Source organism: Podarcis raffonei, chromosome 3 (assembly GCF_027172205.1).
Source record: "Podarcis raffonei isolate rPodRaf1 chromosome 3, rPodRaf1.pri, whole genome shotgun sequence".
In the NCBI taxonomy this organism is placed as follows: Eukaryota; Metazoa; Chordata; class Lepidosauria; order Squamata; family Lacertidae; genus Podarcis; species Podarcis raffonei.
The window spans coordinates 20,551,354-20,566,414 of record NC_070604.1 but is presented as its reverse complement, the minus strand read 5'-3'; the positions used below and the strand labels follow the sequence as shown (position 1 = coordinate 20,566,414).

The 15,061-nt window shown below is 44.6% G+C and overlaps 1 protein-coding gene across 5 annotated transcripts in view; it reads right to left on the bottom strand.

The window, feature by feature from the left end:
* Window positions 1-15,061, bottom strand: part of EIPR1 (EARP complex and GARP complex interacting protein 1) — a 65,377-nt gene that overhangs the window by 50,100 nt on the left and 216 nt on the right. For 3 of the 5 annotated variants that reach the window (XR_008329377.1, XM_053380757.1, XM_053380756.1), the window contains exons 2-3: window positions 11,242-11,325; window positions 2,382-2,514 (exon numbers count right to left, since the gene is read on the bottom strand). Coding sequence is in view for 3 of the 5 variants with exons in the window: in XM_053380757.1 (XP_053236732.1) it covers window positions 2,382-2,514; window positions 11,242-11,325 (217 nt within the window). In the remaining 2 variants the exon portion in view is untranslated. Of the gene's footprint in view, window positions 1-2,381; window positions 2,515-11,241; window positions 11,328-15,061 lie in introns of those variants that run through there. The other 2 variants (XM_053380758.1, XM_053380760.1) reach the window with 2 other exon arrangements.

The window sequence follows — 15,061 nt, the reverse complement described above, 5'->3', positions numbered from 1 at the left end:
AGTCATACCGGTGATGGCAGGGAGAGTTCAGCAGAACGGAGTGGGAAAAAAGCAAGCAAGCAGATGGTAGCAAAGGCAAGCGGGATTAGGGATGCTTGAGGAATTCAATTTCCATGAACTCCAATGTGAACTGACCTGATCTGCGCCTAATGGACTAATGTGCAGATTGGAACCTAATTATCCTTTGGATTTTGCACTTCTCTGCATTTTGTGACCGTGCTCGCCTCAAAAAATATATACAGGTAAAGAATATTTATAAAATGTGTAGAGATAAAAAAAAAACAAGTTTAAATAGATATTGCCATACAGATGTATGTGGGGAAAAAGGAAGATTCTTTCAGAAATAGGACAGAATTGACTTCTTTGTGAACACATGTGAAATTGAAAGCAGTGCTCAGCATAACTTATACCCCATTCCCTGGTCTGTGCAGACCGTTCCACGGTGAAACTAGACATATAGACATGCATACATTTCCACAACACAGCAGTCGTAATAATGGTTATATACACATTGCAATTTTGACGCAGAATTGTATCCTAGCCCAAGACATCAGCAGCATTAGATGTGAAGTTACAGAACAGTCTGTAAAGGTCTTACTACAGTTACATTCCCCCCAAAACAGAAGAGACTAAGGTTACAGATTTGCAGTTTGCCCCCAGGTCTAGCATTCTCAGAGTTCCCAAGTCTTTAACAAAACCTGTGAAAATTAAGTATTGCAGGGTGTGCACTGGTTGTATTTCATCTCTGCTCAGTGCTTTGTCAGCTCTTCATTGTTCTAATTTTGCCAGCTACTCTGGTACCAGGATGATCTACTATCCTTTTTGCCTTTTCACCTTCTCAAAGTGAGAAGATTTATAGCAATTCAGATATAATGATCTAGCAGCCCAGGGCAGCAGGGGACATGGAAAAGGGTCTTCTCATGATATACCCATTGCTGCTCACTCACCATTGTGCAGATGTTTTTCTTTGTTGTATATAACCTGAAAGCTTGCCTCACTACAGCCACTTTACCCACCTGAAGGTACATTTTTCTTCCTTACTCTGTGTCCACCACAGAAGAGACTGCATCACCGCTGTTTGGGGTTTTACAATTAATAAGTTTATTAAATATTTCAGCCATCTTTACAAAGCGCAGCACAGTATATCTTTCCAAGACACTTTAGCATTTTTAAAAGGTATCTCATCTAACTTGGCAATTGACTTCTCTCTCTTGGAACCATTGTTAGAAACTCAGATATATAAGCTAGGTGCCAAATGGCTCCTTAAACCAGGGTTGCAGTCGCCAAAACAGAATCTCTAGTTGCCATTTTGGGCAAGACGGCTCTAAAGTCTTATTTTTCAAATGATGGACTGACTGCAATTGTCACTCAGTTAAACATCTGGCTACTACAGATGACAACCTTGAGCTTGGTTAAGAACTTTGAGAACTTAAAGAAGAAAAGTCACTTGACCCAGGGACTGTCCACATATATATTGGCCAATCCCTACCTCTTTTTCTTAATGGTGACATGGACCATTCATAACGTAAGAATATGAGGGTGGGGTAAGACAAACTACAACAATTAACTAGAACGTTGTTCACCAATCCTGCTAAGGCGGCACAGAAAAAGCATTTCGGATCCTGAAATTCATTCTGATTGTGCAGATAAAATATAACTGATAGAATTTTACAGGGATGTGGTATTACTGTGTGAAAATTGTCAAGACCAGGCATCTTCACTTGGTCACAAGTGGTTAATAGGTAAAGGTACCCCTGCCCGTACGGGCCAGTCTTGACAGACTCTAGGGTTGTGCGCTCATCTCACTCTAGAGGCCGGGAGCCAGCGCTGTCCGCAGACACTTCCGGGTCACGTGGCCAGCGTGACAAGCTGCATCTGGCGAGCCAGCACAGCACACGGAAGGCCATTTACCTTCCCGCTAGTAAGCGGTCCCTATTTATCTACTTGCACCCGGGGGTGCTTTCAAACTGCTAGGTTGGCAGGCGCTGGGACCGAGCGACGGGAGCGCACCCCACTGCAGGAATTCAAACCGCCGACCTTTAGATCGGCAAGTCCTAGGCGCTGAGGCTTTTACCCACAGCACCACCCGCGTCCCAAGTGGTTAATAGGCAGGTGCAAAATGCACCTGGCACCTTGCTAATTTTGAACACTGCTTGGAGCCCCTCCCATGCATCAGACATGTGTGCCAAAAGTTAAGTGATCAGAGAGCCACTAAGTTCATTTATCAATTAAAAAATTGGCAGCTAGAATGTAATCCATCAAACCAACATGAATGCCCACTAGAAGAGATCATGTGCGTTTCGATACCATATATACACCCCTCAGATAAGCTTCTTACAGAAGAAAAGGAGAGAAAATGAAAGCCTTCAAATTGCACTTACTTTTACTGTAGCAGGTTGCAAGCACACCTTTGTCAGCTGGACTGGCACTTATGTGCCAAATTTCACCAACTTGATGCAGAAGAACATTTTTGTTTATAATGTTATTTTCATCATCAAAATCTATGATGTGAATCTACAAATGCAAGACAAGAACCGTTAAGACTTCATGCATATATTTTTTTCAGAGGGGCCTGAAGCATACATTACAACTGTGTGAAACATACTATCAGTTTCATTTAATAAAAATGGATGCACAGGAGTCACTGAAAACAACTATCGGTGAAAATGCTGATTGAGAAGCCCCTGATCTTCCATGCTATGTCTACAGCTGCAACAGGTAATAAAGGAGACCAGTAATTAGAGTCTCTATAAGGACATACAAAATGCAGCTTGATTTAGTCACTAAATCCCCACTCATTAAAACATACAAACTCTTATTCAAGTAACATAGACTATGATAAGACTCCATATAGAAGAGTCCATAAGATGGCAATGGGCAGTATCTGATATATTTAGTACTTGATCTTACAGCAGAATTTTAACAAATGCAACTAATAGCTTTTCATGCTAGACAAGAGGGGAGGAGTCATATAGCATCACTACAAAGTCCTCATGTAGCCTTTTACTACTGAACGTTGGTACTGGGAAGATAAGTCAGGGGTTGCCAATGCAGTGCCTGTGGGCACTAGTATTCTAGCCAATACCTTCTTGCTTAGATCCTGTTTCCACTGGCTCAGCTTCTCCTAAACTGAAAATGTACCCTTCAACACATGCCCACCTTTCATTGGATAACAGGCCTGGGAACCCAACCTCCTTTCTCTTTTGAACAGAGGAGAGGTGCTATGAGCTTCTGTCCATGTTTTATTGTAGGTGCCTCTCTTCTGGCATTTTTAGACGTAGCAGCCATCTTGGGTACTGCCACACCCTCACAGCAACTTTTGTGGCTGGTGCCCATGGCACCTACTCAAAATTCAGAAGGCACCCATTGGCCCCCAAAGGTAGACTACCAAACTAAGTTACACTAACATGCCAGTATTGTTTGGTATGACTGATGGCAGTGCTCAAACACCTTGCCCAACCTTTCCAACTTGAGACCCCTTAACCTGTAGCCTTCCAAATGTTGTTGGATTCTTGCTCCTATCAACCCCAGCCAGCAAGGTCAGGGATAATGGAAGTCATACTCCAACAATATCTGAAGGTTCACAGGGCCCCCCATCCCAGTCTTAACTGGAAGACCGTGATTACGAAACCTGAGAGCTGTTGCATGCAATCCCCCCCCCCAAGTCACTCCTTCTGTCTGCTGGGTACTACACAAGAAATGTTGTAGGAAAGCTGACCTAACAGTGCTGATGCATTAGTGCATGTGAGAGAACTTTCTCCCAACATCTTACAGTTATCTAATCGTTCACATGTACAGTCATACCTCGGGTTGAATGCGCTTCGGGTTGAGCACGTTCGAGTTGCGCTCCGCAGCAACCCGGAAGTAATGGAGCGCGTTACTTCCGGGTTTGCCGCTTGCGCAGACGCTCAAAATGAGTCACGCGCATGCGCAGAAACAGCAAAAAGCGACGCGTGCACGCGCAGACGTGCCGTCGCTAGTTACATTTGCTTCTAGATGCGAACGGGGCTCCGGAACGGATCCCGTTCGTATCCAGAGGTACCACTGTACTTAGGATGTCTAAGTTCTTCACTTTAGCAGGGATCAGGATTTTATCCCATCAGCTTGCTCTGTTGTTGTTTACAGGCAGTGACCATTTTAGGCACATCCAATTGATGTGTGATCACTGATGCATTGGTCCTTTTGGACCTGGAAGAGGGCAGAACGAGGGCGGAAGGGGGGCGCTTATACATGCTTGGCCAAGACACAAGGGGGCCAGGAACAGAACCCCCACACGAAATATTGCCACCTGTATCTTAAATAAGGAGAAGAGTCATAGCTCCATAGCAGAGCATTTGCAGAATGTCCCAAGTTCAATCCCCAGCATCCCCAGGTAGCACTCTGAGGAGTCCTAGTCGGAAACCCTGAAAAGCAGCAGCTAGTCAGTATGCAGACAATATTGAACTAGATGGACTAATGGTTCAACTCAGTGTGGCAGCATCCTTTGTTCCTGTGTATATTGAGCATGGCTAGCCTGAGGATGCCACTGGTTTGCAACCCCCATCATCAGTAGCCAGAATAGCCTGAGGTCCGGGATATTGGGAGTTATGGTCCTTACAGAATCTGGAGGGCCACATCTGCCTTAAATGGAAATGCTATGCAAGTACAAGGCATGGGCAAAATAGAAAAGGGTGGTGGTGGAATATTTTTCAGGCCAATACCCTGTCAACACAGAGAATGCTTTGAAACGCTTTAACAATTGCTTGCTTCTCTGGAGAGACCACAAGGGATTCGTTTCTGCAATCAATTGTCCTGAGATAAACCCCTTTAACTCATTTCCCTCTCCCATTTGCTAACATAATAAGAAAGCCATTCTGAGACTAAAGCAAGCTGGAAGCCAGAAGAGCATCCAGAGACAGATGTTCTATCTAGCTTGTTGCACAATGTCTGCCTAAGCTGGATGCCTACAATACAAAAAAGCCCTTTTAGTGTTTAGCCTGAACAGAGCACAATTTTAACAAAATCTTTGCTGAAAATAGAGCAGAGCAGATTGCACCAAGCTGGCTGGCTGCTTCATCTATATGCTCTCGCAGCCTCCTCTAAAAACAGGAAGCCTCATGTTGAAATTATGAAGTAGTCTCCTTGGCAGTGAAATTGATTCCCTAAAGGTGAGCTACAAATCAAAATTCAATTTGCTCTACCAACATGTATTATATGCCCCTACTAACCATATAAAGAGGGTCATGCAGCACATAAACCAGAAGTGCCTTCTGCCCTATCTCAGGTCCCTCAAAGTCAGGCATAGCAGCTTCCTTCTCACTGGCGTGATCATCATTCAGAACCACATCAGGCCCCGAGGACAAGTGTTATTAAATATAGCATGTCACCGGTTCCATAGGATTTTATCATTATTAATATTATTATTTTCCTAACTCTTTTGGCTTGGAGACGTGGAAAGCATTAAAAGGCAAAACCAGACAAGATGTTGCAACACAGCTCTCTCGGGTATATCAGAAACATTCTGTGGGAAGAAGGGCAGTCAGACATCCTATATCCTAGGATATGTTTTCTCCAAGCACTCACAATAGCTTTGGAAGCATGGACCAAAATTCAACAATCATTTTATTGTTCAATCAATCATTTGGTCTTTTGTTTTGCTACAGGGGTAGGAAACATTGCTAGTCATTTCTGGGAGTTGGGAGTTGAACAACATATGGAGGGCACCAAACCATCTAACCCTGCTTTAAACAAACTCCTGCACTCAGACAAGAGAGACTGATGCTCCTCCTCCAGCAAGCTACCCAAAAAAAAGAAATGCAAACATGTAGAGATAAAGATGAGATTCAGGGAAGAGTTGTGGTTGTCTGGAGAACCAGATGGGGCTAATGTCTCAAGTGCCCCCCATCAGATATGCAGGGATTGACCTCTAAGTCCTACAATTCCACACTGGTTTTGCAGGAAACCTGATGCTTTATTTTGATGTTTCTCTTTGTGGCTTAGAACAGGAGCAAGGAAACTCAGGCGCTGAGCCTCTCTAGATGGCCTCTGGAACACTTCCCATTCATGGCCCTCACTGACCCTACTTTGTAGCCAAAGTATTTTTGCCTGGCTGGAATGTGTTCTTGGACCCTAACGTCTCTTACTTGATCTGGATGGAGGAGAGCGTGGGCAAGTGTGTGTAAAAACCGCTCACTTTTGCCTCTGACCCTGCCAACCATGGTATGTGGCCTCCGGAAGGTTGCCCAGAAGATAACGTGTCCCTCAGGCCTTTAAAGGTTCCCCAACCCTATAGCTGTCCTTCTATTAATTCTACCTGCTTTTGACATCCTGTTCTGACAATATATTTGTTTGAATTTAGTTAGAAGCATAGGTGTGTTGGAGAAGGCTAACAGGTAAAGTAGAAAAAGAGGTAGCTCAGTTTCAAAAGTTAATAATAATAATAATAATAATAATAATAATAATAATAATAATAATAATAATAATTTATTATTTATACCCCGCCCATCTGGCTGGGCCTCCCCAGCCACTCTGGGAGGCTTCCATAAAAACCAAAAATACAGTAAAATATCACACGTTAAAAACTTCCCTGAACAGGGCTGCCTTAAGATGTCTTCTGAATGTCAGGTAGTTGTTTATCTCTTTGACATCTGCTGGAAGGGCGTTCCACAGGGCGGGCGCCACTACCGAGAAGGCCCTCTGCCTGGTTCCCTGTAGCTTTGCTTCTCGCAATGAGGGAACCGCCAGAAGGCCCTCGGCGCTGGACCTCAGCGTCCGGGCAGAATGATGGGGGTGGAGACGCTCCTTCAGGTATACTGGACCGAGGCCGTTTAGGGCTTTAAAGGTCAGCACCAACACTTTGAATTGTGCTCGGAAACGTACTGGGAGCCAATGTAGGTCTTTCAAGACCGGTGTTATATGGTCTTGGCGGCCGCCCCCAGTCACCAGTCTAGCTGCTGCATTCTGGATTAGTTGTAGTTTCCGAGTCACCTTCAAAGGTAGCCCCACATAGAGTGCATTGCAGTAGTCCAAGCGGGAGATAACCAGAGCATGCACCACTCTGGCGAGACAGTCCGCAGGCAGATAGGGTCTCAGCCTACGTACCAGATGGAGCTGGTAAACAGCTGCCCTGGACACAGATTTGACCTGTGCCTCCATGGACAGCTGTGAGTCCAAAATGACTCCCAGGCTGCGCACCTGGTCCTTCAGGGGCACAGTTACCCCATTCAGGACCAGGGAATCCTCCACACCTGCCCGCCTCCTGTCCCCCAAAAACAGTACTTCTGTCTTGTCAGGATTCAACCTCAATCTGTTAGCCGCCATCCATCCTCCAACCGCCTCCAGACACTCACACAGGACCTTCACCGCCCTCACTGGTTCTGATTTAAAAGAGAGGTAGAGCTGGGTATCATCCGCATACTGATGAACACCCAGCCCAAACCTCCTGATGATCTCTCCCAGCGGCTGCATGTAAATGTTGAAAAGCATGGGGGAGAGGACAGAACCCTGAGGCACCCCACAAGTGAGAGCCCAGGGGTCTGAACACTCATCCCCCACCACCACTTTCTGAACACGGCCCAGGAGGAAGGAGCGGAACCACTGTATGACAGTGCCCCCAGCTCCCAGCCCCTCAAGACGGTCCAGAAGGATGTTATGGTCGATGGTATCAAACGCCGCTGAGAGATCCAGCAGAACTAGGAAACAGCTCTCACCTTTGTCCCTAGCCCGCCGGAGATCATCAACCAGTGCGACCAAGGCAGTTTCAGTCCCATGATGAGGCCTGAATCCCGACTGGAAGGGATCCAAATGGTCCGTTTCTTCCAGGCGTGCCTGGAGTTGTTCGGCAACCGCTCGCTCAATCGCCTTGCCCAAGAATGGAAGATTTGAGACTGGGCGATAGTTGGCCATCGTGGCCGCATCTAAAGATGGTTTTTTAAGAAGCGGTTTAATAACCGCCTCTTTCAGCGGGTCTGGGAAGGCTCCCTCACGGAGGGAAGCATTCACCACCCCACGAAGCCCATCGCCCAGTCCTTCCCGGCTAGCTTTTATAAGCCAGGATGGGCAAGGATCCAGGAGACAGGTGGTTGGTTTCACTCGTCCAAGCAGCCTGTCCACATCCTCGGAGGTAACAGATTGGAATTGATCCCACTCAACTTGACTAGACAGAACTCTAGCACTCTCCCGCCCCGGCCCTGCTCCCACGGTGGAGTCAACTTCTTCCCGAATCTGATCGATTTTATCTGCAAAAAACTTTGCAAAATCATTGCAGGAGAACATGTGGCCCGTACTGGGCCCCGATGTTGCAGGTGGTTCCGCTAAATTGTGAACCACCTGAAAAAGTCTCCTGCTGCTATTTTCTGCAGATGCAATAGAGGCGGTGAAGAAATTCTTCTTCGCCGTCGCTATCGCCACTTGGTAGGCTCGACGTTGAGCTCTAACCTGTGTCCGGTCAGATTCGGAATGAGTTATCCGCCACCGGCGCTCTAGCCGTCTCAACGATTGTTTCATTGCCCTCAGATCCGTGGAAAACCACGGGGCTGTCTGGGCTCCATGCAATCGGAGAGGGCGCTTCGGAGCCAAACAGTCAATAGCCCTGGTTAACTCCACATTCCAGCGGGCCACCAGGGAATCAGCTGAAAGGCCATCAACATGGGATAAAGCATCCCCTACCACTCTCTGGAAACCATTTGGATCCATTAAGTGGCGGGGGCGGACCATCCGAATTGGTCCCACCTCCCTGCAGAGGGGATGGGTCGCAGAGGGGATGTTTGAGAAATGCAGCTTATTCAGGCAAATAAGAGCCTCCTCGTGTATTGTAAACGTTCCTCTGTAGAAGACATTTTTACACAACAAAACGCATTAAGACAAAAAATAAACCAATCTGGTATCCCAAGGATAGAAACATGATTATATTTTCAATTCTTATTCTTCATTTTTTAAAAAAATACCCCTTTAAGTGCTTTTTTCTTACATGTACTCAGTGAACAACCTTAAAGTAGAAGATGCAGTAGAGATCACTTTGCCTGCCCTGTCTCTGCATTTTCACACCCAAATCCTGTATCAGGCTCCATACTTGCTTGTGTTGGCTTAATGTAAATGAACTAAATGCAACTGAAAAATCACATCCGCCCCCCAATGCTTTATGACAATGCAATTCCTTTCAGGGATTCCATTCACAATACACCTCTGCCCAGGAGTGGAAGCCTAGTTAGTGCAACTTGGATGTCAAGCTACCATATGCCGGAAAGTGTTGGAAGAATGGCCATTACCTGACCTAGGTAGAAACCAGCGCTGCTAAATTAAGCAGTAACAACAGAGGCTCCTGACACTTCTTAGGGATTAATGACTGACTGAGGAGTTGATGGCTTCAAGCGCTGCTAAAGGCCATTAACCCTATCAACTCATTAGCACTCAGAGAAAGTGCCCTGCACCTCAATTATCAATGCTGGTAAGACATAAAATGGAAAGGACAGGGGCAGTGGGGAGCAAGGAGAAGCAGGCTCAAACAGCGTTTGGAGTCAATAGTAGAATTATTACCCAGATACAATCAGGCTGCTTGAGTGCTATCAATATTTTCCTTCTGCAAAAGTTTTAATGGCTTGGAGTATTTTCAAAACACTTGTATCTGCTGCTACAGGAAACTGTACGTTTAGGCATCAGCTGCAGGGAAGGAACTACCGTATTTTTCGCTCCATAAGACACACTTTTTTCCTCCTAAAAAGTAAGGGGAGATGTCTGTGCGTCTTATGGAGCAAATATGTGGTCGATCGCTGGCTCCCTTTCTGGCCCCACCCCCTTGCCCAGGCCTCCATTGTTGAATGTTCTGCAGACGGAGGCTGTTTGTTTCCCGGGCAACATGTGACTGTCTGATTAGATTATCTGTCTGGAAACTGTAGAAACAGCTCCCTTTCCTTTCCTAAAGAAGCTGCAGAACTGTGAGTTGAACCCCATAAAAACAGGATTTTTTTCCCTTTGCAAAGTAAGCTCAACAACTTTGAGCTGATCCTCAAAAAAAGGGGCTTCTCCCCTTTGCAAAAGAAGCTGCACAACTTTGAGCTGATCCTTAAAAAAACAGGGCTTTCCCCCTTTCAAAACTAGGTGAATCTTATGGAGCGAAAAATACGGTACATATAATCCAAGACGTGATCCTACCAAAAATGGCATCCCCATCTCAAGTTCTTCCCTACTATGTATAATAGCACTCATCCCACAACACGCCATCAAGGCACTCCCCTGTCATGGAATGGAGCAGGTGAAATTACACCATGAAATTACTTTGCATAATGGCATCTACAACCTGTTATGGGGTATTCTGGGAGAAGCTGTCATGGGGAAAAGCCAGAGTCCCACGTCTCCAACAACATTTACTAATTATAAGAGAGAAGATATACCAATATATCTTAGTGAACAGGTCTGATTTTCCCACCGTCACAAAAAAGAAGCATATTGGGCAGTATGGAACTAAATATTTGCATTAGGGCAAAAGGAATTCCCTTCCTTCCCCATGCTTGGCACCCTGTGCCCTCCCCAAATCTGATCCAAAGGGTTGGGGGACCCTCCCTCAACAGATTTCAGAGGGCATGCAGTGGGAGAAGAGGAAGGGAGTGTTTCTGTTGCCTCCCAAAACATATTTTCCAGCCTTGTACCAACAGACGTGCCCCAAGGTAAACTGTTCAAATAACTATATAGCTTCACTAAGTTCTTGTTTTTCCTTTTTAGACATGTTTATCATATTAGAAAGGTGGCAAACAAACAGTTCCAGCAACTTGCTTGTTTTATTTCATGATTGATTCTGAACAGGCTTGGCTGAGACTCAGAAACCAAGCATAAAGTTTTAAACTGTTGTGCAGGTTCATCAATGAACCACGTTCTTCCATTCGTCATTTCTCACTGCAGAGAAATTAAGTTCCATCAGAATGCTTTTTACAGCACAGGTCTACTCAGAAAAAAGCCACATTGAGTTCAGTGGGGCTTGTTCCTAGGTGCAGATTACAGAGTCCAACTAACTATATAAGCATTCTGTAGCCTCAAAGACCCTCCTTTAACCATTATTTAACATTAGAATGATTAGGATTTTCCTCACCATCCCCAGCTCAATTCTTAACACAGAACTTTACAACCAAATACCGTTCAAGATCACATCCAATATTTTTTAAAACAGCACTACATTTAAAACTTCAATTTGGCAAGCAAAAATCATTATCCCACTGAAGACTTTTAAAACATTTCCGATTCTATTTTAATACATCTTTCATACAAGTTTACCTGATTATCATATTTAAGAGACTGAGTTCCAACCAGAAACCGTATTGCATCTGTTTCTGCGGTCTGGGGTGTTAAAGCTCGTGCCTAAGGGGGGGGGGAGGATAAAAATACAATAATATCAAACACATTTTAGTATCTTGGAACATGCAGGACATCAGTTACCAAGAACGGTGTTTTTGACATTTAGTCCATCTGTATTTTGACTTTTTTTTTTTAAATGCAAGTTCTTTGTTACATAGATTTATTTTCTCCAAACTTCCCAAAAGCATGCTTGGTATAGAAGTGTGATAGGCTCATGAGTAAAATTGCCATGCTTCTAGTGTTAGACACATTTCCAAAATTAATTTTAGAGAACCATCTCATCCATGAAAAAGATGCACAGAATGCAAGAGCAACTGCACAAATGTTCAAGGTAGAAATTTTTTGTAGAAACAGCAACTGGGGAAAGCTGTAGACTTAGTAACTGAAAATATAATCTTTTACTTTATATTTTAAACTTATTTCCTGCACAAGAAACAACCCTCATATGGTGAACAATGTGTTGCATCTGTGTAATTTAATATTTTCATAGGTTTTACAGCAAAACATAATGGATTGGGTCCAAACTAAGTTACTTAAACCAAGGTTCCACTGAAATAAATATAAAAAGTTAGTTATGACTAACAAATTCTACTGATTACAATGGGAACTAAGCATGATTAATCAAACCCAAGATTTCCAGATTCCATACAGTTTTATTCCACTAACTTTTAAATTTAAATGGTCAGGACTAACTGAAGTTTATGTATTTCAATGGGCCTACTATGAATAAAACTTAGTTGAATACAACCCACTTACCGTAGAACTGCAAGCAATTTTTTTTAAAATTCAAGACACCTCACCTGTACATTTTCACGTCGAGATTTGTTTCGTGCTTAAAATAGTTAATTAAAAAATAGGCACCTACTGAATAACTTAAATTTGGCAGCTAAACAGACTTGACCACCTGTTAAATATTTACAATAGTTTAAATTTGAAACAGAGTTTTACTGATAGCACTGCATGCATGCATAAAATAGAGATGGCACATTTACGATGTGACTCTGGCACACAGTCCCAGTGGTCTCATTTACATGCACTGCTATACTATGCCATTATAAGAAAACGCCCCGGGCACTGCAATCTCCCAACCCAACATGGCTACTAGGTGGAGTTTGGTAGCTTACTCTTCCCTTTTTGACTAAATGCAGGAAAGTCTGCACGCTGGCAAACTGTGGTTAGTTTTAACTAAGGTCTACCAAAACAAGCCAAGACTAAATTAACTGAATCCTTAACTATGGTTAACCAAAAGGAGAAACAGGAAGTTCCAGTTGCTAAAAGCAACAGAATGGTAGAGCGTTCTTGTGTTCAAGTCCTGCTTTTGGACTTCCCAAGCACATCTGATTGACCGCTATAAGAACAGGAGGCTGGAGTAGATTGGTTACTGACTTGATCTAGTAGGGCTCATATTTCATTTTTCTCATCTCTTCCTTCCTCCCATATCAAAGGAGAAGGAAGAGGCTCAAGGTTTGTACATGCTTGCCCTTATAATGCTAAACCAAGGTTAGTGCCATGTACAAATCCCATCAGATACCTTGCAACTGAAGTCTAAGCTAACTGTGGTTTCCAAATAGTCTTCAAAAGCAGTCCCATGCAGAATACATTACAGTAATCTAACCTACAGTAACTTGTGTGATATGGAGAGGAGGAGAATTCAGGTCAACACAGACCTCCCCTCCATTGTCTCAATGTCCTATCATGCTCTGCATGTACACAACCACCAGTGGGGGAGAGCAAAGAACAGGACCTCAATGAGCTTTATCTGGTTCTTCCATGTGTAGGTGCTGCACCCATGTTTTAAAGGAAGCGCATTAAACCAGGAGTGGGGAACCTCAAGCCCACAACCCTAATTAGGTCTAGCACAGTTCTCAATTTGGTCCACACAGCTGTTTTTTCAAAGCCACTTCCATTTGCCCACACCCAGCATCACCTGACATGAGTTCTGGGACAAGTAAACTAAAAGTTGCCAATGCACAATCAGGAGATTGAAAGTTCTCTACATATGGTGTGCTGGAAGGGAAGTTTGCTATCCTGAATCAGCTGGCTGGGGATGAGAGCAAGCCTGCTGCTGGATCAAGTGCAGAAAACTCAAATTGTGGAGCCAATCCCTGCAGAAAGCAGGCCTGAAGTCACCACCTAACAGCTAACATGTGTTGGATTTTATTTTGCGGTGTGGCTTGTCATCCTACAAAGTCAATACTAATAGCACAGTGACATTAAGTAATTGACAGGTGGGCAAAGGCCTGCCCACCTGTCAAAGTGGTTCACCAGGATTGGGGGAACCCAAGAACCAGCATGCTGGCCGGATCCAGTTCCCTAACCCAGTACAAAACAATTTCAAATCATTTTATAACAGTATGGCACCCATTTAATCAAATGTGAACATTCAAGAAATGGAATATATCTTCTTGAAAACACCCTATTTTCCTAAGTGTGATCTATTTGTATACCATATTTGTATACCATACATTCTGAAAAGCACCAAATGAGAAAAAGAACACTGACACCATCACCGCCTCTCCCCTGCAACATTGACAGCACACTCCAAATTAGCTTCACCAAGTTGAAAGGCAAAAGTTGTAGAACTGAATTCACTCTCGAGCTGAGAAGTTCAAGCAGAATCAACCAGAAACAGGCAGAATCTCAGCTTCCCACCCACAACCTGGCACCCTCCAGATATTCTGGCCTATAATTCCCACCATCTCCAGTCAGCACAGCCAATGGCCAGAGATCATGAGAACTGCAGTCCATAATTCATGAAAGGGCCCCAGGTTGGGGAAAGCTGTGCAAGATTGGTGCACACCAACACCCCTTCACCAGGGGTGCCAACTTGAAACAAGATATTGTGGGGAGGGAAGGTAAGCCCTGCCCCACATGATTTATCACAAATTGCCGTGCATGGACACCATTTGAATGGCAATGACCATCAACCTTGGGGGGAGTGGCCTCCTCAGGTATTTTATTGGGTAAAGGTAAAGGGACCCCTGACCATTAGGTCCAGTCGTGACCGACTCTGGGGTTGCGGCGCTCATCTCGCTTTACTGGCCGAGGGAGCCGGCGTACAGCTTCCGGGTCATGTGGCCAGCATGACTAAGCCGCTTCTGGCGAACCAGAGCAGCGCACGGAAACACCATTTACCTTTCCACAGGAGCAGTACCTATTTATCTACTTGCACTTTGACGTGCTTTCGAACTGCTAGGTGGGCAGGAGCAGGGACCGAGCAACGGGAGCTCACCCTGTTGCGGGGATTCGAACTGCTGACCTTCTGATCGGCAAGTCCTAGACTCTATGGTTTAATAATAATAATAATAATAATAAATTTTATTTATACCCCGCCCTCCCCAGCCAAGGCCGGGTTCAGGGCGGCTAACAAGCAATAATAAAAACAAGTTGAATGAATACAACTTAAAAACAAGATTAAAATACAACATTAAAATATTAACAGCGCCACCCGTATCCCTATTTTATTGGGTGGGGGAGGCCAAAAGGATCTCGGAGATGTAGGAGTTGGCTCCTATGCCCTTCACAGTTACTCCTCAATACCCATGGCGCTTATTTATTTGGAAGGCGTGGTTCCGTTTTCTTATTGCGGGCAGTCAAGTGGTTTAGCTGGTTGGACTGGTTTTGCCAAGCCTGCGAAAGCTTCGAGCACGCTTCTTTAAGGATGCGCGCCGTCCACACGTTCCCTCAAACAACCCGTGCGCCGGTGCTTCATTTACCGCCCCTGCGAGGAACAAACAGC